General features: G+C 34.0%; 1 protein-coding gene and 1 pseudogene across 2 annotated transcripts; both read right to left on the bottom strand.

The window, feature by feature from the left end:
• Positions 1 to 68: 68 nt before the first annotated feature.
• LOC137919738 (putative helicase mov-10-B.1) lies at positions 69 to 26,661 on the bottom strand. 2 transcript variants are annotated; one of them, XM_068762913.1, is made up of 16 exons: positions 26,540 to 26,661; positions 21,619 to 21,674; positions 19,690 to 19,785; positions 16,681 to 16,777; positions 14,681 to 14,843; positions 14,283 to 14,373; positions 13,491 to 13,655; positions 12,030 to 12,177; positions 11,194 to 11,354; positions 7,055 to 7,162; positions 5,984 to 6,150; positions 4,287 to 4,435; positions 3,350 to 3,474; positions 2,766 to 2,877; positions 1,155 to 1,319; positions 69 to 897 (listed from the first exon to the last, which is right to left on the bottom strand). In XM_068762913.1, the coding sequence occupies exons 1-16, from the start codon at positions 26,573 to 26,575 to the stop codon at positions 700 to 702; spliced, it is 2,037 nt and encodes a 678-aa protein (XP_068619014.1). In that variant the 5' UTR covers positions 26,576 to 26,661; the 3' UTR covers positions 69 to 699. The 2 variants fall into 2 exon arrangements, with proteins under 2 accessions (XP_068619014.1, XP_068619013.1); XM_068762912.1 differs by lacking the exon at positions 26,540 to 26,661 and adding an exon at positions 22,355 to 22,559.
• LOC137919996 (piggyBac transposable element-derived protein 4-like) lies at positions 8,380 to 9,349 on the bottom strand (annotated as a pseudogene).
• Positions 26,662 to 27,047: the final 386 nt, after the last annotated feature.

Below are 27,047 nucleotides of genomic sequence, written 5' to 3'. Positions count from 1 at the left end.
AGTATCGTGTAAAAGGATTTAAAATAAGAAACATTTTATATTTTCATTACATATATTAAAAGATCAGAGTTCAGACATTTAGTGTTGAAGCGTTAGTTAGTAATCTCTGAATAACACAAACACACTAGGCATACTTACAATGTATAATATTAGTAATTATAAAATTAATTAATTAAAATATATTCTTACAAAATAGTTCAATTAGAATTTTTTGTTATTAAATCCAGGGATATAAATTAAAAGATAAGAGATTAATTCGATGCCCATTTCAAACAGAAATTCTTGAGCATTAATCATAAGTACTTATCTTTTTCTAAGGGTTACAAAGAGCAGTTAAGAGATGATGCCCCTCGTCCACTGTTACTTTTTGCAGATGCAGTCGCGCGTCTGTATCCATAGTAGCAAAGCGGTCGCCGACTGTGTGCCCTCGCCTACGATTCAGTACATTCCGTTCTCTCTCCGTCGTGATTCAGTACTGATTGAAATCACTTCTGTAGCGCATTGCAATGCGACTATCACGCATTAAGAGCGACAACTTTGCTATAAAAAGTCGCTGAAGGCGAGGGGCCTTACATGTGAATAAAACAAAGTTTTGACTTAAATTTATTATTCTTAATTCTATATATAATTTTAGTCATGAAATAATTGTATAATAATATGTCATAATATAAAAAAAAAAAAAAAACAAAAACCCTTGTACTATATAAGAAGTTTGTTGATTTTCAATGATAGCCGATTTATTCCCGGTGACTCAGACTTTTCATAGTCTCCGTAGTAAGTGTCCAAATCTTGACATAATGTCATGTATTTATTCCACAGCGTACTTTTTTTTAAACAAATTGGATTGCCTATTACAATAACTTTTGCTTTAGCTCTAGTTAAGGCTACATTAAAACGCTGAAAAAAAATACATAGGATATTTAATAACTAATAGATTTATGAGGTATATTAAATACACTCGCGTGCAAGCAAATTGACTCGCTCTCCAAGCACATATTCAAATCTCTGATGATGAATCAGATTTCTTAAAGCACTAAACATAATTGAAAAAAATTCAGCTGTTTGCTTTAGAGTGAGTCAATTTGCTTATACGCGAGAATAAAGAGCTTTATGCATGTATAATTAAAGTTTTTAGCGAATGACATACTAATTACCTTGACGTCTTTAACAAACCCTAAACCAAGATTATTCCTGCTTTCGCCCTGACCACGGACAGTTGTGATAATGATCACTCTTTTTTCTTGGCCCTGAAATGCGTCTACTGTATTCACATCGACTTGCAATGCACATTTACAGATCCAATCTTTTATTACAGCAACCTGCAATGCAAAATCAAATTTTAACAAAAAACTGCTATGATTATTGCGGTCAAGAAGATGGTGTCGATAATTCGACAGCACAGATTTTATCTGATGACAAAAATCTATATCTATGTAAAATATAGATTTTTGATATTTCAGACATTTTTCTTAACGAGGATTACGTGCAGTGGCAACACTTTGACGTTAAGAACTCTTCGGGTGCCTAAAGTTTTAAGTCAGACGTTTCCTCTTACGCGCAATAACTTTTGTTTTAATTTTGATAATGTATACATTTTTTGTTTTAATTTTTAATAGTTGTGTCACTTACAAAAGAACCTTGATTTATATGGCAAAGTATATGGTGTAATAATATCACTACATAAAAAGCCGCCTTATGTGAAAGTTCCCGCGGACGTCGTCACAACGCTCAATCGTTTGCTCGTCTCGCCTACTCGTCTCGCTAACTCGCACGGCGTGCACTATACGCGCTCTTGTAGCACGTGCGCCCGCGGCCGTTGCAGTTCTCGGGGAGTCAGATTTGAACCAGGACACGATGCGCAACCGTTCGTAATTATGTTAATTATTCAATAAACGTTTTTCCACATCTCTATGGTAATTTTATGTATGTGTAAATAAATCTAGATCTGAATCTGGATACATGGCACAATTAACAATTTTTTTTTAAATTTTCAAATTTCGCAGATCGAAGCTTCAAGGCTTAAAAGACGCCTAGCCTAAGACCTCTTTTAAGACGAACCACGAGGGTTCCCTAGATCGACTCCGTTCTGGTCGCTACTTGCAACTGTTATACCGATTTGGGAGGGCGTCGAGCTCTTAGATCGCTTCGGCGGACGCTCCATGGAATGACTAGTAGTCTCAAGAGCCCCCACGAGGAAACCTTGGCTTGGGCTGTCACTCGTCAATAATACCCGCGAATTCCGACATAAAGTCGCCAGAGAGAGCCAAACTTCGTCTTGGTAAATTGTTATTGCCTGGCTAATATCACTACCGCCACTTCGCAAAGTGTTAGCGCTGGGGGTAGAAGTGGCGGAAGAAACTCCAGCTACGCTTCCGTCTAATATGATCGAGGGTTGGCCGTCCCCTGTGATAAACGATCTGGCCTCGTTTCCGACGAGACCAATTGGTTATCGTATGGATAATTTTCTAATTATTTATATACCGTAAGTGAGATCAAATAAATATTTTGTTAAATATTGGTGTTCCAAATCACTTGACACCAAATACAGAAGCGGTTTCATTTTATAGATTCAACTAGTCGAGGGAACTATATTTGGGCCTCTTATTGAGCATTAAGTATTAAATACTCAACAACTGTTAACCGAACGCAGAGTGATGAAATAGAATGTGCAATTAAGTCTATGTAAAGGAGACCGAATTTTAAAACGTTAAAAGAAATTTATAAATCTTTAATAAACATAAAAAAAACATATACAGAATTGTTACCTGTGCATTATAGGGTGCAATAATAGCAAGGTCTTTTTCTTCAACATGGTATTTTGATAGAAGTTTTGTAACATATTGCTTTACAATTTCAAACTCGTCCTTATTGTAATAGCTAAAAATTAAGAGATATGGATATTGTCATTAAAATAAATTATTGAAGCTAATATCAATCTTCTTCTCTTTCTTTTAAATTCGATACACGCCCTAAGCTATGCGTAGGCCCCCTCCAAGGATAAGGACAATGATCGCTCTTATGTTACCTGCTACCTGCATCCAGTCACTACCCGCGGCCTTATACCATGTCGTCAGCGCGCTTAGTGGGAGAGACCTACCCACGCCACGTCTACCGGCTCGTAGTCGCCACTCAAGAACCTCCCGGCATCAACGGCAATCGGTTGCACGAGCAATGTTTCCCGCTCACTGCCACAAGAAATTATTAGACCGACGGTGACCTTGCCTCTTCTGCAGATCAACTCTTCTCGAGTGACCTTGAGCCTCGGAGCTTCCTGAACGATATCAATCCTCCAACACCTAAATAAAATATAAATGATTGTTCTTTGTAATAAGTTACCTAATATACATACCTGGGGGGTTGACCAACTTTCGTCTCAGCAGAAAAGACACCGTGAAATTCTATTGCGCGACAATTAGATGAAATTATGTCTTCCAATATATTTATATAACTTAATACATCTTTATCAGCCAGTGCCTGCAAATCATAAATTTTGAAAAGGTTGGCAGCACCGATGAGAGTATGTTTGTCTCTTTTCAGTTGCTTGTCATGATAACTGGTCAGTAACAGATCTTTAAGCTTCATCTGCATTAATTTATGTAATATGTACTGCCTTAAAATGAAAGTAAAGACCTAAAGGTGTAGATATCCATGGTAACATCAGAGTCTAAATAAACAACAGTGACACTTACACCCCCTCAAGTTATATGAACATGGCCACCGAGTCCAAGGCAGCAAGTGGCGCTGGTATTTCAATTTTAAACAATCCGACGAGTTAGGGTTATGTATGTACCTTAATGTTTTATTTGTCATTAATATATTACAATGTTACATTATTATTATTCCAGCACTTATTGAACGGAAGAGGTAGCTCTAAAGATTGCTCATCTAAAATGGCTGTTAGTGGAGCACATCGCGGGTGGCCATTGAGGTCGAAAGGAACAAGAGTGGCTACCATGAGCTGGTATAGGGTAGGCCCCCTCTAAGTGGACTGAGAACTTAGTTAAAGTCTAGGAATGTCGCTGGATGCGGGCAGTGTAGAACCGGTCAGTTACGATATTTAGTAGAGGTCTATGCTTTGCAGTGGGCGTCTATCAGGTAATTGCCGGTCATAAATTAAAGAGTCTAATTAAAAGAAATTAAAAAACGACACAAAAAAAGGTTAAACGTTGTTTATATACATTTCAAATCATGGGTTGTTTTAAAACAAAATGAAGTGTCAGATCATTTGTCAGGTTTGAAATAAATTTCGTAATAAGCGTATTTTATTAGGCAAATAATGTACTTACACGCAGTTTACCGTCGTAGAATTCTTTGTTTGGTAGAGAAAGAATTTGAGCATCACTTCTATAGTTATTTCTTAACATTACCATATATTTATTATCATTGGCAGAATAGATGGGGCATTCTTTTATCAATCGTTCCATGAGTGATAATTCTGAAAAAATTGTATTTATTAATTATTACAGTTATTATATAAAGTTGGGTGCAGTGGCGTAGCTAAGGGGGTGGCGAGCGGGGCGGCCGCACCAGGCACCACAAGCAGGTGGGGCACCAAAGTTGAAAATAATTTTTTTGATTTTTTTTTTAAATGATGAATAATGAAATGTTAAAAGAAAAATAACATAAAAAGAATATCGAATTTTACTATTTTTGTGCTAAAAAAGTTGTTAAATAATATGAAGACTAAAAAAAAGTAAACCGTTACAAATTATAATATACACAGTGTTTAAGCTTTTCGTTCGCAAAACACATAGTGTTTTTTAAAAGGGCACTAAATGACAAAATAATAAATTATTACATTATTGTAAGATTATTTAATGATAAATAGATTAAATAATCTTGTAATAATGTCAATAGAACATGAACTAGTCGACACTATTGATTTTGAAAATGTGATTATTGACTTTGCAGGCCAAAAAGCGAGGAATGTTCGTTTTTAAATTTTCCCAATAAATTTTATTAAGATCTTATGTTATTTTATATATATTTATTATTATTTTGAACCAAAAAAATATATATTAACTACATTCTGTTCTGAATTTTGAAATTATTTAGACTCTTTAGGGGGGGGGGGGGGGGCACCAAGCCCCAATCTGCCCCAGGCCCCAAATACCATAGCTACGCCACTGGTTGGGTGTAATAAAAAATCTAACATATATTGAACGTATACATATCGGAATAGAATCGTGTTGAGCTTTTACACTTAGCTATTTCTTGGAAGGCTGAACAAGTAAAAATACGTTTTTTTTGTTCACAATACAAAAACAAAGCAACATATGATTCACCAGTAGTTGAGTTTTATACTTTAGTATTTTAAAATTTTCCGTAATATTTGAGTTAATAATGGTTGAAAGTAATATAAGATGTACCTAAGTACATCTTATATTACTTTCAACCTTCATTTTTGATACGTTATTTAGTATCGATAAATGATATTGTGTGCAGTCTATTTCTTTTAAACGGTCAAAATTCATTCTCATAAGACTTGTAATACTTTACAGGACAGGAGTTTCTTTTCAGGCGAAATTACGCCGATAACAAATAATACCAATATCTGAGTTTTTCAAACATTATATACTCATTCCTATAACGTTGTAGCTAATAAGACAAATAATGCTGTTTCAGGTACTAACTCTGCCTGTAAAATATCATTATAGCTATGGAACCCTACGACAAATAATAATTACACGCCGTTGACAACAGGTGGCGCTGTTCTAGACTTCTTGTGATAATTAAATGAGGATGCGAAGGTAAACAAACTAATATTTATCATACTAAATAGGCTTTGCTAAGCATTTACGAAAAGCTGAGACATATTAATACAACGTACATTTATGCATAGACAACTGCCAAGTTCGAAATGTTGTTTCTCCTGAAAAACCTGGTCCCTAATTAATCTTTCAAAGCCAATTCCACAATGTTTTTTTGTTACGAATTAGTTTCTTAACTTCGTTTTAAGCCATAAATTTTATAAGTGACTCACCGAGGCCATACTTTTTGGCTTCTTTTGAAACAACCACCGGTCCTAGTTGGTGGTGATCACCGGATAAAATTAACTTGCACGACTGGACCTTATGTATGGGCAAGAGACAAGACGGCTCACTGGTTTGGCTTGCTTCGTCTATCACTATATGTGTAATAAAGCTAAGGCTGAAAATGTAAAATAACACTATAACAATTTTTTACGATTAATAAAATTTTTTTAGCTAAATAATTTTGTTTTATATATTACTAAGCTAGTTTACGAACAGCTCTACCAATTCGTGTAATTTCTTTTAAATTTTCATTAGGCACAAGCTTAAGGAAAGAAAAAAAAGGAAATTTACAACTGTTGTGAAAACATTATCTATTTCTACTAGTCACAACACAAATTAAAACACCTATGTCTAGCTGTCAAGCAAGACTAATTAAACCAAAAAAGGTTTATTACGATTTTTTCATTGTGTTATTAATAAATCACAATCATTATCATTATAATCATAATCATTATCATATCAGCAGACAGTCGCCCACTGCAAGGCGCCTCTCGTAAAGATCGTCGCGATGAACAGTCTTGCGCTGCCCGCATCCAGCGAAGTCCCGCCACCACCATTATGTCTTTAGCCACCTAGTGGGGTCCACCAGCTTTAATAGACTTGCAATGTACAAAATAGAGAATATGTGACTATCAGTATAGTTCGTTTAAAATAACTAGAATAATTCCTAGACGCCATCTATTAAGGAGGATCCGTCTTGTGGAATGCCGTTCGTAAATTTTAAAACGAAACTGCCTTTTTAAATATTTCTACAAACAAATTAAAACTTTTAAACAAATAAAACGACCTGCTTTCGACAAGCGTTATAATGTTAAATTATTCAATCAAGCGTTTGAATGTATGGATATTGCGGTTATAAAGGAGGCAACCCTATAATAACAATGTAATGATAGGTAATTACAACAGAGTTGAGTTTCGTCGCCACTTGTCAGCAGCGTAACCCAGATAAAAAAAGGCTACAATTATATGATAAAGAGGAACCGCGTCAACTAATACAAACAATGAGTCATATATCTTACTCATAACTTGCTGCATGACAGAGTGTGCAAAGTATAATCCTGTGTTTCATTATAACATTATAGTCCACGGGTCCGATTTTGCTGAATGGTTTCAAATTCTCAGGTATTCTGTTAATAAAGAAAACAGGTTTAAATATAATGTACTAAACGTGCTCTATGCAAAATTTTTAATAAAAACACCCATAGGAAAGTAACATAAGATTTACAAATTTAATTATGGAATGGATGGAAAACAAACCTTATTTCAGACAAATCCTGTCTGAAAGAAGGTTTGTGTTGCAATAATGTTAAAATAACAGTTGATAAGAAACAATGCCAACAGTTTCTTAAGCGGTGAAACACTCCCTATTACTCAAAAACTAACAAGTTTTTGAAAAAAATACATAAATAAAAAGTGTCTAGAATAAGTTTCTACATCCATTTTGCCTATATTAGGATTAGTTCCCAATTTTTGTAGGTTAGTTTTAGGTGGATTGCTAAAATCCGCGTAAGTTTATGAAGTTCTGGGCAATTTTATCACTTGTTTTTATAAAAATATAAGAATAAAGAAAGTTACGAAATACAAAAACACATATTGAATTGTTCATTTCAAAAATATTTTGATAAATTATATAGAACAATATATTACTATTTTATAAGGTTACGTGTAGGTCTTAATGTTTTCCTTGCGTATGGTATTTAAAAAAAACAATCTCCAAGATGTAGAGAAACTTTACAAAATTCGCACATATAGCAGGTTAAGCTTTTTTTCTTATTCCCGGCACATACACGACATTGTCTCTGTGGCTTTAGTTCTGTACCCTCTGTAGTAATTTTTACTAGCTTATGATTTCTTGCATCTTTTGATAATCTCCTTGGAGGATCATTTCTATTGGGCGTAGCGGATGTACCTGGTACAGGATTATCTCTGTTTTCAGGAGTAGCATCAGAAATCTATTCTTTGGCGACATCATGTAAAAATACCTTATACTTCTTTTTTGATTGTGGATTTAATGTTTTAAAAACTCTAAAAGCATTAAATAGCGCACAATTGATGAAAAACATGACCGCCCTTTTCGTCCATTTTTTGGTAAGACGTACAATCGAGTAATACGACAAGTATTGGTCAGCGCGATCTATTCCCTTCATGTATTTGTTGTAATTAACAACACACATCGGCTTCCAAATGCGTTCTTTTGTCACCCAGTCAATATTATGGCTCTCTACAATGTTAGCTGAATGTATACTTGAAATCATTCGGACAGGCCTTTTTGATTGCCAACATTGTAATAAAATGTTTCGGCGGCGACGAAACATTGATTCTCCCCTTGCTAATAAAGCATTTTTCAGGTACAAGTCCGAAAACTATGTTGTAAAAGCAATTCACAAGTGGCAACAATATTATAATAATTATCCATATATATGTGATGCCATAAATTGGAATAGGGTTCTAGTAGATTCAAAATAGTTTCCTGTAAACGACTTCCTTCTCCACAGTACATACGAAAGTTACAAATATAACCAGTTCTAGCTTCACATACCATTCGTATCAGTAATCCATATTTTGTAGTTTTTGATGCATTGCAAACTTTGAATGATAGGCGACCCCTCCATGGGATGATGCTTTCATCTAACGATAATTCTCTCTCTGGTTTATACACTTCCTGGAATTTTGGCAATAAGTACGATATAATCGGGCGAATCTTTTTAAGGCGATCTCTGTCATCTCTATCATCATTATTTGAGAAATGCCACGCATACCATATTTGCCTAAATCTATCTCTGCTCATTACTTCAGCAAAAATTGGAGTTTGGATGGTTTTCTCTGTCAACCAAAATTCGTCTCTTGTGTCCTTACGAACTCGCCCCATTAGGAGAAGTAGCCCTAGCATTTTCTTTAACTCCACCACAGTCACATTTTTCCACTTCACAGATTTTGCCCTGTCTCTAAATAAATCTGAGTTTTGCGCGCGATACCGATTAGTTTCCGTCACCACGTATTCAAATAAGTCATCTCCAATAAAGAGTTTAACCACATCTACATCAACCTTCAACTACACTTTCAGAATTATTTGGCATTACAAAAACCCCACTTTGTCCTAAGAATTGTTCAATATTTGGCACATTATCAGTTTTTGACCAATCAAGCACTTCATTATCACTTTTGTCAATCACTGGATGGTATTGGCAAAACTCGATTTCTGCTAGCTCGGAAAATTCCTCGTCACTGTCACTGCTTAAATCAGGAAACAACGCATCATTTGAAATCTGCGATAAGTTATCTGCGTATACATCACTATCACTGTCGGACTCCATTGTTATCAAATAATAAAATTTAAATGAATTTATATCGTTTAAAAAAAATCAAAAATACGAGTTGATGTTCTGATAGTGCAAACGCTACGAACGCTTGTGTCGTTATGGGTAAAAACGAAATGAAAAGCTGAATGAAATTATTATAAGACCTTTGTGTATAAAAAAATAAACTAAAGGGGACGACCAAATATTTTATCAATCAGTCCCATCAAACAAATTGAAACATTGTAACAAATTGGTCTAGGAACGCGTTGCACTGTCATAGGAGTAGTAAAGTATTATAACAAACGAAGTTCTGAAACACAAACATAATAACATATAAACGAAATTTGTAAGATAAACAAATTTTGTTATGATTGCTCCGGATGATATATTTAACGCGTTCCCAATAATAATACATCAATTCGAACATTACATAAAACATATTTTTTAGCTTGTGTCATTTAAAAGTGGTGATTTTAATCGGGTTATAATACCTGTACCGCTTTTAAGCGACAATGCCCGGCCCGCTCATAATGTGTCAGTACTCACGTATAGTGTCAGTCTACAATCGGCAAAAAGCCGCGAGAGCTTAAAAATGACAAGGTATGTAAGGTAATTTAAAAAACTGAAATAAACATTGAATAGTAGCAACACGATTTGGAAAATCTTTAAAAAAAACAGGCGCCAACTTATGCTGAAATTCTGTTTTTCGGGATTCACTGTAGATGCTATAACCAATAAGAGTTTAGTGAGCCAAACTGAAGATGATACCGATATTACATTTTATTAATAACGATTCAAAGTATTAAACCCGTTGCAAACGTACTTTATTTATTATTGTTGGAAGTTATTTCTAATGACAGCGTTATAATGTTCTCCGAAGAGCATCAGATGAGCAAAAGCCCAAACAGACTATGTTCGATTGGTCAAAGCGTGTATGACTATTACAGCTTCACCGGACTTCGGGCTCGCGGATTTCATATCCGCAAGCCCTGATATAAAAAAAAATCCTACGTCAAATGACACGCCTGAAGAATTGCATTGACTAATTGATACCTACTCGGTGGTCGGAGGAAAGTGTGAACCTTCTCTCCGAAGATCTTTATGTGAATTGATATTAGAGTTAAGAGGCCTACGGGTAGACTTAAATACAGATTATGCGCCATCTTTATGAATTTGTAGGAGTGTCGTAGCACCAACATACTATCTCTTATTTTCAGCTAAAAGATAATAGCCACGACGTCGCGTAGCCCGCACTTGTTGCAGCTTTAACTATGTGGTCGGCCGACCACCTAGTACATTGTGATGTTTACAGGCTCGTGGTCGCCGCTCGAGAAAGTTTAGGCCCCTATGGTTATCGGTTGCATGAGCGATTTGTCCTGCCCCCACACTACTACTTCGACCGAGCAATTCTTGGACATATTCGGTCACCTTGATTCTTCTGCGGATCTCCTCATTTCTCATTCAATGTCGCAGCGAAATTCAGAGCATAGCTCTCTGGGTAAACAAGAGCCTTCTTTTATGGCCCACCAGAATATATCAAATGCACCATATCTTTATTTATTCTGAACGAACATAAACAGTAGGGAAAGGACCCATATATAGCTATTTCCGCCATGCAGCAGTAATCGTGCAATAAAGTCCACCGCCCGCCAGCCCGCTGATAAATGCGCATGCGGCAAACAATGCGAATTACACAACTACCACTGTTAAATCACTCAACACGTGTTTGACCCCTCCACGGGGAATCCTCAAGAGTAATGTTACACATTAGTGCCAAACACAGAGTCACATAAACAAAATAATAAACATAAACACTTCCGTGAATTCTTTAAGTGTTAATATACGAATCGTGTACTAACTTGGTACAATTCTTGGAATAAATCCGTAGAAAATTATTAAACGGAAGTTTTTGAATGGGGTCCTCGGGCATGAACTTAAGCAAAAAAGTGGCCACGTTGTCCACCGCAGCGTTGGAATGCGCACACACTAAAATGTTGTTACGGCTGTCTCGGATGACGAGCTGCGAAATCAAAATATTAATTAAGTTTTGTTCAGTTTCTAGCTACAGGGTTAGATTCGCAATTATAGACGATAATCACTAGTATAATATTTCAAGTCATTCACAAAACAAAATACGTCTTCTATTTTTTCGCTACCCTTTTGACAATCTCTTAATTTACATGTGAAAGGTACCGTCGACATACGTAATTAACTGCAAGAAGTCGCTGGACGGGCGCGGCACGAGATCGGTTATCGTGTTAATATTTGAGGGAATCCTACCTGGTTAAAAGTGAATGAATTTATAAGAGAGTATAATTCTTAATGTGCCATATCAAATGTCTAGTACTAACTCAAGATTGTTTTCTGTAAGACGACGCATCTTCTGCCAAAGGTGTGACAGATGATGCGTCGTTTCTAGCACCATCGATGATGTCATTGATCAAAGATGTCTTATTGTCAGACTACAGAAGGCATTTGGTCCAGACCTCTATACATCTCTTGACCTTAGGCTCAGGACTGCCAAGCTAACTCCACTCGAGAGGGCCCTTAGCATGAACTGTTGTTGTTGAAAACGCGTTGAGTATTTCAATTCATGTTATTGACAGATTAAGTATTTTTTAAAAGCAAATTAAATTCATTTATACGCGTACAAAGACAATGAACCGTTTTAAAATAGTTTAGAATAATATTACACCTGTTGAATTGCCTCGACGATAGTGGCCGTTTTTCCAGTTCCGGGAGGTCCAAGCAAAATGAATGGTGTCTCACCAAACCATCCATTTACAATGCAGTTCACAGCTTGCTTTTGTTCGTAATTCTTTGATATATTTGTATTAATGAACCTACAAGTTTAAAACACTTATTAATAATTGTTCGACCGGAATCTGTACCGCATAACTCGTAGTACATCGGTCTCGATCGGACTGTAACCATAAACCTACTTATCAACTTAACCGTAGACCTGGTTCTTTCTCTGCCCCCCTCCTCGCATATATAATACATTTGCTATTCACGCGAGGATTTCAAATGCCTGTTTTGCCTAGTTAATCCACCGCGAATGAACTTCTGAACTTGCGTTCCTAATAAGGCGCCTCTCCACACAACGATCATAAATATAGCTATTTGAATCTTTAGTTGGAGCCCTAAATAATATTTAATGGAATCAGGCGTTACCTCGCGGAAGTCCATCCTAAGTAAGAAAAGGACCAACATTTAGCCACTTCCGCACATGCAGTGGTAGTCGTGCAATAAAATGCACCGCCCGCCAACCCGCGAATAAATGCGTATGCGGCAAACAATGCGAATTACACAACCGCCACCGCCAAATTACTTAACACGTGTTTCTCCCCTCCACGGGGCATCATCAGGAGTTATGTTACACCGATTAGTGCCTAACACAGAGTCAATAATAACCAGCCCTAAATAATAACTAGGTCACGATCGGTAGTAACTAGGGTTTTACTGTATTACGATCAATGAGTCTCTTCTTTGAAAAATTACCTATATTGACGTTTGGGAGTGTTTATTTTCAAATGTGTGTTGTTACCAGTATTGATTTACGGCCCCGAAACGTGGTCTTTAACTTCGGGCCTCATCGACAACCTCAGTCACTCAACGAGCCATGAGGAGGAAGGGTTACGCTCGGGATTCCTTTACGAGATCGAATCAGGAATGAGAAATTCTGTTGACGGATGGAAGTAATCCGAATAGGCCCGCGAATTAGCAAATTTAAGTCGCAGTGGGCATGTCACGTAGCACATAGAATAGATAGCCGCTGTGGCCTAAAGTATCTAAAAGTGAAAACGGTGTATCGGCAAGCGCAGCGTAAGACATCCACCCGGAAGGTTGACAGACAACCTTGTTAAGATTATCGGAAGATATCTATGGGAAAGCATAGGCCAAGAAAATGTTGATAATTGTCAATTGATTTTCATAAAACAAAACGTGAACATTACAAAGGAACTCAACATAACAAACTATATTTTATTTCGATAAACAGTTCCTAGAATTCTTAATCACATGATTATAACTCGGCAACAGAATTTAATTCTATAACGTAAACAATTAGTAAGCTGTGTATAAGAATACATTGTTGAAATATGCTCGGCGAAATTTAAAACTTAATTTGCTACATACCAGTGAAGTAGTATTATACCTGGTTATCGGAGTCACAGGTTCGCTCTGATACGTATCTTGAGGGAAAATGAAAAGATTTGAATAATTCAAGACGTCATCGATGGCTTCATGTAATCGAACAAAAATATTTCTTGACAGTTTAAAGTCAATGTTACACGGCCTAGTTTCCAGTTGATCAACATGGCTAAAAATAAAACAATATTGCAAATTTTAGACAAAAAACAATATTCTGTTTACCTGCTTACTTTTAACAATATCCAATCGGCAAGGTACTTTCCGTTATAACCCTTAAATGACCGAAATATATTTACACGAACAAATTCGTTAGTTATGACATATACAACATTTATTTTTATAAAACGTGGCTATAGAGTGCACATAGTGCATCCGAAGAAAAATTTTACAATGTCGAAATATTGCTATTTCAATCTCTTTCAATCTTGCTCTTTCAATCGGTCAAAATATTAATTCAAGTTAATTTATTATTTATAATCTTACCATGTTTTATTAAAATATATCTGATTTATCGTTAAAACACATTGACAAGAGATGGAGAGAAGGTACAATAAATTACGGACTTACAAATTTAAAGTATAAGGGTGCCCCAAAAAAAGAAATGACAAAAAAGCAGTTAATACATATTATTAAAAAATATTTAAAAAAAGAACACAAACCAAAATTTATGATTTTTAATAAACTACACCACTGTTTGTATTGTCAGGTTCGATAAGTACCCAGGAGTTCTAGTACTATTACATAAACAAAATATATCCAATGTAAAATTATGATAAAAAAAACCTTATATATTCACCTGGTGAAGTAAACAATGTTTTTTTCGATATAATCAATGCGTTCATTAATAAAGCGGCCGTTCTCCACATCTTCTATAAGTAACATGCTACCTAAAATTTTAACAAAACATTATTTACTCAGCTAACATATTACGATTTACCTATTAATTAAAATATCTAGAAGCAAATGCAATTATTATATTAGATTTTGATATTATTTAATATTCTTAATAAATTCATTTATTTTTTTGTAAAATATTTTTTTACCTAGTGCCCAAGTGGCCCAAGTACTGCTGCCCAAGTGGCATTGGTAGATTTAACGGGTGCGAGAGGGCAGCGCGCAGAGGGCGTTTAGCCTAAAACCCTTCTTAAGGTTGTTAGTGTTAGCTACATTGAATAATAAACACTTAAATCTTACCCGCAAACAATGATATTTTAATCAATGGCAACATTTCGTCACCGTCTCTAATACTTTGGGATTCACAGCCCATATAACGCAATCCACAATTTTTTAAACCTGGCAGTTTAAAGCAATATTGATGGTTTCGTTTATTTAATCGCACACAGAATAGTTTACATTTCTGAAAAAAAAGAAGTATTACTGTACCAAACGAAATTAACAACAGTAGTGATAATTGATTGGGGGAAATCCTTCGCGTTATATATAAAAATAGAAAGCACATTTTTCAAAGTTTATTTACATATATATACTCGTAGGTGCCATTATGTTTGTTGACCTTTTGTTATCTTGTTGGTAGTTACAGCGTTTACTGGAGAAACTGTGAAAATCCGACAACAAGAACGCAACAAGTAGTTTTGACAATCCTTTATTGATGTAAACTTGACCCTGCCTAAAGAATTCTGAAGATCGAAACAGATGGAAAACTGAAGGTGTATGTAAGTGTATGTACTCGTATATCACCTCTTAGACAAACTATCTCAATTTTTGACGAATAGCTATATGCTACATACACTTCCGTTTTTCGTTTTGCTTTAATTTTCAACAATTGTTGGCAGTAGAGATTCAAATGGATTGTTCTACCTGGCGATAAAAGCTTATAATAAACAAGCTACACCTTATACCGAGTTAACCCTAGTTTTTACAGATGGGGAAGCTTAACAGATCTTCAACGTGGACCGTTCATTTCTTTTTAAAGAGCTCGCGTGAAAACGGTCAATTCTTCAGCTACGTCGTGATTGTTAATATACCAATATTGATCCACTTTTTCCAAATTGGCGTCCATTTTATACGCAACTAAACGACCAGAATGATGTGCATTTTTGACATCAAAGCTCGCGTTTAAAAACTCTTAAACTTTATGCTACTATTTCATTAGCTCCATAATAACGTCATAAATTTATTTCGCGCCTTACAGTGCTTTATTTTCATTTTAGAAATAATATTTCAAAATATATCTAATTTCTTCGTTCGTATCACTCGTTGAGATTTGATTGACAAAAAGCCAAACAAATCAAAAACTGCTCCAAACTAAATTTTACAAACTTGATTTTGAACTTGAAATTTTTCTTTTTTCATAGAAACCAACAGAAAAATGGTAAATGCATAGACTATTATAAGTTTATTAAAATTACATACTTTTTCCTAAACCCACTATGATGGACTACTCTGTAAACAGTTAAAAATGAAAAGTTTTTATTCTTACTTAGAAGGAAATTGATAACTAAGTTTATAAAGTTTTTGATATTATTACGTTTGTGATTGTTATTAAGTCTTTATTTATCAATTTACTCTTTATATGCATCGTTTTAATGGCAGACTTTTCGCGTAATAGCGTTATGGCATTCTCTATTAATCAACCTACAGTGTTGCAGAGATATCCCGTAGGCAGGTGCCTAAATTTGATTGAAAAAAATTACAAAACGCATAAAGTATTATATACTACGTGATAGATGGTAAATAATACACTTATCATCTAATTTCTGATGAAAAATACAATTAAATAGGATGATAATGTATACGAGTTCTTTTCAATACGATGTCGCGCTTAAACCAAAAATTCTAGAGCAATATCCAGTAAAACCAGAATATTTTTACATAAATACTATAAAGAACTATTGCTATTTACTAAAGCAGAGCTCATAGCGGTATTACCTTTATTAATAACAAATATTAAAATTGGTACAAAGACGTTGGGCAACTGAATGTTTAAAAAAATAGTTTTACAAAAATTTGTAGTCTGCATAATTATGTTTGTAGTTATTGAATTATAAAACCAGATAAACTATAGATAGAGATCTCATGAACTCACTGTAATTTGCTATTTTTTCCTTAACTTACTTTTGATTTTTTAATATTTTCGGATGAATCTGAATAAAAATATTATCACATGTTTTTGCACAAGCTGTGCCAAAAATGCAAAAGAAGTCAATTAAAACTTAAATAAAACTTTTACTAACTTTTAAATTTTGTCTAGCTTCAATCTCTTCCAGCCACAATAGACTGTGGAAAATATACGCATAGTTCTCTTTAGAAATAGTTTGCTGAAGTTTTTCCCTGTAATAAATAAACACATGTCACAAAAGAGAATTTATGTTTAGGGGATTAATTAAAAAATACTAAAATATAGTTATCTATCTACATATAAAAAATGAATGTTTGTTCGTATGCCCTTTATAGAATCGTAAACTACGCATTTGATCATGTGATGATCTAAAAATCAAAGTTGTCGTGCATAAGCCCGCTACGGAATCTAAGTTGGTATGACAATTTTTGACAGATGACGCCACTATCAATCCAATGAATTTTATGTACACCAATACCGCGCTTTGCGTTTTTTTCGAAGTTACTTCGCTGTTTAATTAGTACTAATTTTCACTGTGCGTCGTTAGATCGAGGTTGCCTTGTTTTGAGTTCGAGTCTTTAATTTTTTTTTCTGAAATTTTCTTTTTTATCCAAAAGATGGCAACCCTTGTTTCTAATTGCGCCATGCCATGAAAACTCGGTGATTCCCTTTCTAACTAAAAATCAACGCAAATTGAATACAGTTTTATTTTCAATTTGGTTTGCTAATTTTAAGAGTTCAGTTTCAATTGTTGCGCTTTTTTTTAAAAGAGAATAATAAATTTATATAAATTTTTACGTGTTGTTTCTGGTTACAAAAAAGGTAAATATTATATCTGTTTATTTATTGGCAGAGTTATATTATTTTTGTTTTTTAAATGTTTACTTTGTTCAATTTTCTTATTAAAAAGTAGTATTTTCGTGACCCTGGAACCTATCTTCGATTTTTACATGGTTTGCTATAGAAAATCTTAATTTACTTTGCGGCGATTTAATTTGCGTCGTGTTTTTTTGGAACGTAACAACGACGCAAAGTGAGGTACTGATGTATTACGGTGACAGTTCATGCTGATTTAAATTGAAAAAAGAGAATGAATGATGACTTTTCGAGTGGTGCGTGATAAGAATCCTTTCTGATCTTTGGGAAAAATTTAAGGACTACAAGAGTGGAGATATTCTACATCAATTTGCGCAGGGAATCAAAATTGGGACATTCAATTCACACCAAACGTGTATAGTGAGGCATTGATTGTGATAGAAGACAAATGTCTAGCAATCGCTAACAAGGTACTGGTGTAACTGGGAATGCCTGTTTTAAACTGACCAGTGCTAAGAAAAACACACTGATTCTAACGAACTAGAAACTTTTGATGTGACAAATCTTCCGCAGTTGGTTGCAAAACAACACATTGCGTATGACAAAATTATACTTGCAAACACAGAACAAAGCGGTTGACTGTTTTCCATAGATGCGCCCGGTGGTACAGGCAAGACTTTTCTTCTTTCACTCATTTTGGCAACAATACGATCACAAAACAAAATCGCACTGGCCATTGCATTATTTTGAATTGAGGCAATTCTTTTGAATGGTTGCCGCACAGCCCACTAAGCATTAAAACTGTCGTTGAATTAGCAAAACATTGAGGTACTAACATGCAACATAAACTCAAACGTGTCAAATTATTATATGGGACGAATGTACAATGTGTCACAAGAAAACATTAGAAGCGTTTGATCGTACACTGCATTTGAGAGGTCTCATTTTATTGTCTGATTTTCGACAAACTCTGTTGGTTATACCACGTTCAACACCCGCTGAAGAACTTAAAGCATGTCTCAAATCATCATCAGTTACCCGGCGTCATTTACAGAAATTTGAAAACCAACATGCGTGTACAACGGGATGCATCGGCTGGAAATTTTAATACAATTAATGAAAATGGGCGAATGCAAATAACACATTGTCAGCAAACTTCTGAAAGATTTTCCCAAACGGCTCAGAACGCGTGCTATATTACAGGCCAAAAACATCGATGTCGATACCATCAACTTCACCGTTAAGAATATAATGTGTAGTGTAGTGTAATGTATGAATGTAATAGTGTAGTGTAGTGTATGAATGTAATAGTGTAGTGAATCAAAATAAAGTTGTCAACAAATATCCAACTAAATTCACAAATTTCCTCAGTTTGCCCAGCATGCCACTGCACGTTCTTACGTTAAAATTGGCATAACCGTCATTCGTCTTCGCAATATAAATCCACCACGAATTTGCAACAATTTTGACTGGAAAATACAAAGATGAAGACGTACTGTTGCCACGTGACCCGCCAGATATGCCATTCGAGTTCAAACGTTTGCAGTTCCTGGTGAAACTCGCTTTTGTAATGACTATCAACAAAACATAAGGACAATCGTTGCAAGTGTGTGGATTAAATTTGGAGACTTCATGCTTCGCACATGGGCAGCTCACGCGTCGAAAAACTTTCCGATTTATTCGTTTACGCACAAAATGGAAAAACAAGAAATATTGTGTATCCCACAACACACACACAACAACACTCGAATTGAAACGAAACGCAATGACACTAGTTTTACGAAATGAACAAGATCAATAAAATGACTCAAAATGAATTGAACATTTGTGTAACGTATTTTCTTCAAATTTATTTTAATTGGTCGAGTAGCACCGCGCGCAGGTTACAGCTAATTAACTGTAAAATACACAATTTCGGAATTTATTATTAAAAAAGATCCTTAGTTATTAAATTTTTCTGTAACATTGCTTATTATACTTCGGGAACGCTTATACAAATTTTTACCCAACAATAAAAATTTATTAGCGTAAATGTTAGATTGCAAAAAACCACTCGCCAAAAATCTGAAAAGATGAAAAATGCATTGTGTGGTCATTGTTAAGCAGGGTGTGTGGTAGGTGAATCCTTGCGCACAATTAGAACATTACAATATGAATTGTTACAATGTTACAAAAAATGGTTGTAAATTATAAAATTCTGAATTTTTCCCGATCTGCCAGGCAACTTTGTAATGCTTATGTAGTAGGACATAAATTTTATAAACAATTCCTAATGTTATGCACTATTGGCAAATATAGCAAATCATACCTTATTTTGCATACTTCCAGGTCCGAATCCAGGTCATGTTGTGGATTCTTAGCGACTTTTGTGGAATAAGTGAGCAAATTCTGCGGAATAGGATATCTGTAACCAAAGAATATATGAAGAGCGACGAGAAGAACATAATTTTGTGCAGTAAAAGACCTCTTCAACATCAACTTTGTCTAGAGTCTATTTATAAAGTCAGTTCTTAATTCTCGCAACTTCGGACGTAGGTCGAAATCTTCGGAAATGATCGAAAGTAGAATTGCATACAAAAATAAATAGTAAAAGTATACGGTAATAATATTTAGTTTGACATTTACATACAACAATAAATACACATAAGCATTATTATCATCTGGAGCTACAGGTATTTGTAGCTGTCTTTCGAATAAAATGAAGCCTTTGTTAAAACTGTCTTCAAAAGGGAATTATGTGATCCGCGCTTTATTATTACGATAATGCATTGATAGTGTGCTCCTACAGATCCCCTTGAATGTTCTTGGAATGACATACCATAAATGCCTTCAATTTATAATCAGCGACATTGTTACCCCGACGAAACGATCTTTAAGTGTTTTAAAACCGAACTTGCATTTAACTTCTTTTTGAATGTATGGCCGTTAGGGCAGCTTTCCAATCTGCGCTTCCTGCCTCTCCACAAAACTTCACTTTAGGGAAGTTTACACGTTTTTTAAACCTTTCAAACCAGCCGGAACTTGCATTGACATTTTGGTCGTTATTGACGCCTAACCTTTTTTTTTTTAAGAGACTGTGCCTTTAGTTTGAATAGTTATAAATCTTCCATCTAAGTCTTTAAATATATTTCATATATAAGACCATTTCATTTTCTTTGTGATGATGTTTGATTGTACTGAATGTGTGAACTCTTTTAATTATAAGCGGATGAATGCGACAATTTATGTTCATGTGATAAGTTTGACACTATTTGGCCGCATTCATGCTGTTATTAATCTTATTTTCAACCTTTAGTATATTATCTTTCTTTTCTTTTCTTTGGTCTGACCATGCATAATGGGGCTAAAATATCGCAAATCAGAATAAACTAAAGTTGAATTTTCTATTTATTTAGAATATGTTAGAGACTATTTACTTAGTCTGTAAAATCAAAATTTTTCAATAATTTCATATAATAATTGAAAATGGGTTTAAAAGCTTTAAAGCTCTTTCTAACAAATGAGTTATACAGTTAACCCTTTAAATCTTTTACATTTCTAACTAATCACTCTGTATATTAAATCTTATATCTTCTAGCAACGGATATTAATATTTTTTGTGATAAGCATGCCTATCACATTCTTGCACTGAAAAAGCTAGACTTGCTTTTTTGATATTTATTGTTCAGTTTTATTTACTGCTATAAATATTGCCCATATACTTTAAATACTTAGCTGTAAACACTCCAGTCAAAATACCATATTTCAGCCATAGAGTATAATATATTCTCAAGTGGCAATCAAAACTTGGGGTTTCACATCTATCAGCTTGAGTTGGCTTATGACTAGGTGGGCCAATAACATAGTCAAGGTTGTGGAAAATCACTGGATGCGGGTAATGCAAACCCAGTCATTGTGGTGATCCTTTGGGGAAGTCTATTCTGTGCAGTGGATATCCATTGGCTGACATGATGATGATGATGGCGACTGCAATATCAGTAATAGAGCAGTCCACAACTGGTAATTATTAAGGAAATATTCTTAAAGCTCACAAAACTAGTATTATAGCATATATCTGTTTACCTTGATCTGACCTAATCCCTAATTTATTTTAAATATGATTCTGGTTTAAAAAGCCACAACATAAAATGTTTTATTATCAAGTAATGCATTTATAATACATATTTGCCAACAAACTTCAGACACAAAACAAATTATTAAATTTATGGGTAACAGTCAAAGAAAAATTATTACTTACAACTCTTTGCAGACAATGTTTGAGGCATAATTTTTCCTACAATTTTGCCTCACTCTCTGTAAATAATCAAAATAAAGACATATTTAATAAACTTCTCACACAATAAGATGCACACAGTAGTGACATTCTATGCAGTGGTCTAGTTTTCTGTCATTACCAGTACTGTTGTAAGAAGGAATGAAAAAAATTAATATCTTCTGATCCAATCACTCAATCAATGGCTCATATATAATAATAACAATGTAAACAATAAAACATCTTTTATCTAAGAAGGAATAAAATACTAATTTACATTACTTCTTAAATTATTTCTTAAGTTGTTAAGACAATATATTTGCTATCACAAAATAAACAAGTATGTAAATTTCAGCAGTTTTGTCTCGTATCTTTGGGCTGGTTTCCGTAACTGAACGGCGTTATAATTTTGCATCGCATTTCATAGTTATATTGGAAATGACAATAATCCACTGTAAGGCAGAAACTCGAACTTAAGCGAGAGTTTAAAATTACAATAAGTTTATTTATAAAACCTTCAATGCATAATTGTTTGAATATGAAACCTATTTTAATAACAAAAATTAAAAACTATGGATTTCGTGCAATAAATAAATCACGCGATAGACATCTGTACATATTATATGATGCAATAAATGTCACAATAGTAACGAATCGCATGCAGTTGCCAAATAATAAACATTAATAAGATCATTGAATTATAAGAAAATATAAGACTTACATGAAACGTTAACTGTTTTTTTGTCTGATATGTACTGTTTACATGATTAGGTTCATCCTGTACTAAATTAATAATGAATCTTATCACAGACACAGTCGCGGAAACTACCTGTTGTAAAACATTAAATAAGGACATTCTCAAATAATTTTCACGCACTCGGAAGATACACAAAAAGTATGTATACACACAAAGTATTGTCACAATAAGCGCGTCAGTACTCTTTATTCCTGTCACTGTCACTTTTAGCTATGAAAGACAGTACGAGATTAATATCTATAGATGTAAAAAAGCCGATTTAAAACGCTTAAAACCAAAAGTGGCGGTTTAAAACCCCAAATAAATCTTTTTAAACGGTTTAAAACTCGCCTACTAAAATATAAGAACAGTGTTTTTACACATCAATGTCGACAATACTTGGTCTTGTGTTAGTTACCTATGCAGTTTATACCTATGCAGGTAAGTATATTACATATACAGTACTATAATTATAAAGAAACAATATTACATGCCATAGATTAAAATATGTACCTAAATCATAAAGAAATTGTGGATAGGAGTTTTGACCTTTATTTCCAAGTAGTTAAGGTCTACTCAAAGGTCCACTCCTCAATTTCTGTTCAAAGAGTTTGCCGACAGAGAGCCACCGCCGACTGCTATGCACACACACACACAGTGAATGCCCTCTGTTTTGCTTGCACATGAAAGAGACAACGTTAGGTATGGTATGTATGTATGGTATGACCAAACCAAGTTAAAATAATATCTCCAAATATTAGACTTATATTAATATTAGACTTAATTGAATAGGAATAGGAGTAATCCGAGTAATTGTTTACAAAAGGCTACTGAAATATAAATATTAAACTTATAATAGGTAGGTATTCGTATTTCGTTTATATTGAATCCAAATTTGTACATTTTTTTACAATACTGGCAACACTGACATGTCCGCACGCAACACGCTATGTGTGTGTGTGTGGTGTGGAGTAGGCGAGCTGGCAACGTTGCATCTTGACGTCTCTCCGCGTGAAAAGTGCATGTGTGTGAGTTTGGTTTTAAACCGAATGAAACTGATTGATAAATCTTTTCAAAATAACCAATATAGTTACCTAGGTAATAGTTTTTCAACTTAGCTAGGTAATGTCTACGCTTGGAATAGATAATGTGTTTATATTTAAGAAAAACATAGTCGTCAACACTAAACGTTTAAAATCGAAAAAAATGGGTTTTTTCGGTTTTAAACGGTTTTTTTCGTTTTAAACCGATTGGTTTAATTCGTTTTAAACCGGCCTTACATCTATATTAATATCTGACAAATCTAGCTACTGATTCACTGATTCAAAACAATCAATGCTTATTTATCAATCATTAATTAATGCTTTATTATAAATATTTTATGCGTATGGGGATAAAATATAATATCACTAATAAAATTGTCATCAGTTGCAATACGTACAAGTACTAAATATCCTGTTAATTTTATGATTAATTATAAGTAATATTGTGCAACAAAATCAATAATCTTTAAAATGCCTCAACGGCGAACGTACAATGTTCATTCGACCACTGCAACATTGTGACTGAATAATCCACATGGTTAGCGATTCAAACAGCACCACCCTGCCGCCAAACCATCTTATTTTTTTAAATAATCTTAATTTAAATCATAAATCTGACACCACACACTCGTAACTATAGACATCGTTTTACTTACAATAACCATTAACGCATTTCGTGCAATAAATAAATAGTTAGGCACTATTCAAGTCAAATGAATTTAGTCGATTGAAATTTTTGCTAAACTGCCTTGTTATAGTTTGGTATAATTATATATTATAATAAATGTTAAAATGGTTAAGAATTGTAAGTTATTGGCAAGTATTTAAAATATCAAAAGATCGGGTATTTATTGATAAGGATTGTACTGCCCTTTAATTGTATGTTTTTTCTGATATTAACCACAGTTTGTAGCAACCATAATTAACCCTTAAATGCATATTGTATTAAAAACGAAACAGAAAGTTTTACACGATTCAGAGCCCTTAAAATTTTTACTACGCATAATTTTGACTTATAATATAAACGAATAGTAGTTTCTGAAGGAAAAAGTAAAGCATTGTGATTAGTCCGCCATTTTATGATGCGTTAATATGTCATTGTTCGCTGTCGGTTACAAGTTTCAACAACAAGTGAATTTGAAAGTTTTCATCAGGTGTTATTGAATGAATCTTGAAGCTAATCCAGATAAAAAAAATATTTTATCGTAGGTAAGTACTATTGATTGCATGGTACCATAATATTTTACATTCGAATTTTATATTATAAATAATAAAAGCATTTCTTTTGCTTGTATCAAAAATGAGACATCATGCATTTGGGACTTTGACTTGTTTACATTTTCGCTTGGTTGCGGGCTTGAGCTTTTTATGTATTTTGTTTTAGAATGGAACGTAAAAGAATTGCCGATAAGGATATTGAAGATTATTTAAGCCAGTTAGAAGATGGTTACTTATCCGACGACGGTAACGAAGTAGATGAAAACGATTTTGAAGAAATTCTAACTACTGCAGAGCTGCGAGCAGTAATTGAAGATGGTGCGCAATTTAAACCTCAAGCCGATGTGCAAGACCCCCTTTGATAGAAGATCCTCCTTTAATTGAAGACCTTGTGCCAGGTATACACAATAATACTAGTAGTGGTAACCAACCAATTCATGAAGCTATTGATGTGCAAAGGCTTATATGGAAAAAGCAGTCACTTATATCCTAAGAAGAAACAGATGTAGGAACCGTTGGTAATGTCGTCATAAAACTATCTCGTGCCATTCCAAGAAGAATGAATCACATTGTCTACTTTGACAATTTCTACACTTCTTTGCCACTCATGTACTATATGGCAAAACAAGGCATTTGGTGTTTAGGAACTGTGCAGAGAAACCGTCTTGGAAAATCTTGCAATTTGTCTACAAAGCAACAAGTGATGGCAAAGTCTGTGGAGAGGGGATATTATGAAGAATACGTGACCAGCTACGATGGAATTGAAATGTCTTCAGTGAGTTGGAAAGATAATAGACAAGTGACTTTGCTGTCTACTTATGTGGGCGCTAAACCTGTATCCACGATTGAGCGCTACGATAAGGTTGAGAAGCGGAAGAAATTTAAACAGTGTCCAAAGGTTGTGAAAGAATACAACGCACATATGGGCGGTGTAGATTTAATGGACTCGTACTTGGGCAGATACAGAATCCGCATGAAAAGTAGGAAGTGGTACATTAGACTATTCCATAATCTTCTTAATTTGACGGTTATAAATTCGTGGGTCTTTTATAAGCAGGTTTGCTATAAAAAGAAGATAGCTGCGAAAGATATATTGAATTTAGCAGAGTTTAGAACAGAACTTGCAGATGTTCTATGTAAATATAAAATCCACACCCAACCTGCAAGAGGTCGACCAAGTAGTAGTAGTATTCTTAACGGTACTATAGAGGAACCAGCTCCTAAGCGGAGGAATACCCTTCAGGTAGTGCCATCAACAGACATTATATACGATGGTACTGACCACAAACAAATACGCACGGATAATCGCATGCGGTGTATGATGCCAGGGTGTAAGCTGCTAAGCAGCATCAAATGTGAAAAATGCAAAGCTTTTCTGTGCTCAAAAAAAATTCTGACTGTTTTAACAAGTTCCACATTTAATTACTTATACCTAATAAATAATTCATTACTTTGCAAACATTTTTCATTATTCCTGAAAATAGAAAACACCTTATCAAAAAAACAAAATCTCTAAGGGCCGTGATATACTATTAGGATATTAGGTATTAAATGCATGTTGTATCAAAAATGATATCATACGTTTTTTGATTAAAAATTTATGATAGTATTACATAAATATTTATTTTACTATTTTTCCCGTATTTGTTACCCCTATATATAACATATATTATAATAAATATAACATATATATTTTTTTTATCACAATAAAAAATTCCATGCATTTAAGGGTTAAAGTAAGTTAACTAAGGCTGTAAATCATACCTTATTACTGTGAAAATTTATTTAGAAAGTTATACATATATAACGAATAAAATAATATAAGTTATATATATATATTTGATATATTTATCATTATATTAACAAAAAAAAATACGTGTGACTGTCATATTATAAATTTTTTATGTACCTTATAAACTTTTTTGATAAGATCTTCACACGACATAACGTAAATTTATACCACGAAAAGCCAAAGAATGTGAGAACAAATTAATATTTTTGAACTATTCCAAAGAAGTAAAACAAAATCACAAGACAGCGCAACTACAACTAACACACTAAGCGATATGCTGATGATGTAAAAAAGAACGTTGTTCGTTGTCTATGTCTCAAAATTCCCTTGTCAAGTACGGGACTGCCATATCTTTAGAGATTGTTTTTGTTTCGTTTACCTATTAATTTAACTACAATATCGGATATAATGTAAAAGTAAATTAAATCAATTTATGAATTTGTACGAGGTTATCGGAAATTGTTTTTAACTGAAATAAAAGAATAATGTAAATTTATTAAAAATATGAGATATATTAAATATTAATAAATAACGAAAAATATATTCATTCAAATGTATATCAAAGACATTACGTATTATTATTAATATGACCAAAATTGTAATTAGTGAAGTGTCAGATAAAATC

The sequence above is a fragment of the Battus philenor genome, unplaced genomic scaffold (genome assembly GCF_028537555.1).
Source record: "Battus philenor isolate CCGP_79_NKW_IND1 unplaced genomic scaffold, ilBatPhil1.0.hap1 SCAF_17, whole genome shotgun sequence".
Taxonomy (NCBI): Eukaryota; Metazoa; Arthropoda; class Insecta; order Lepidoptera; family Papilionidae; genus Battus; species Battus philenor.
Note: the sequence above shows the minus strand (reverse complement) of the source record. Positions and strands in the feature narration are given on the sequence as shown.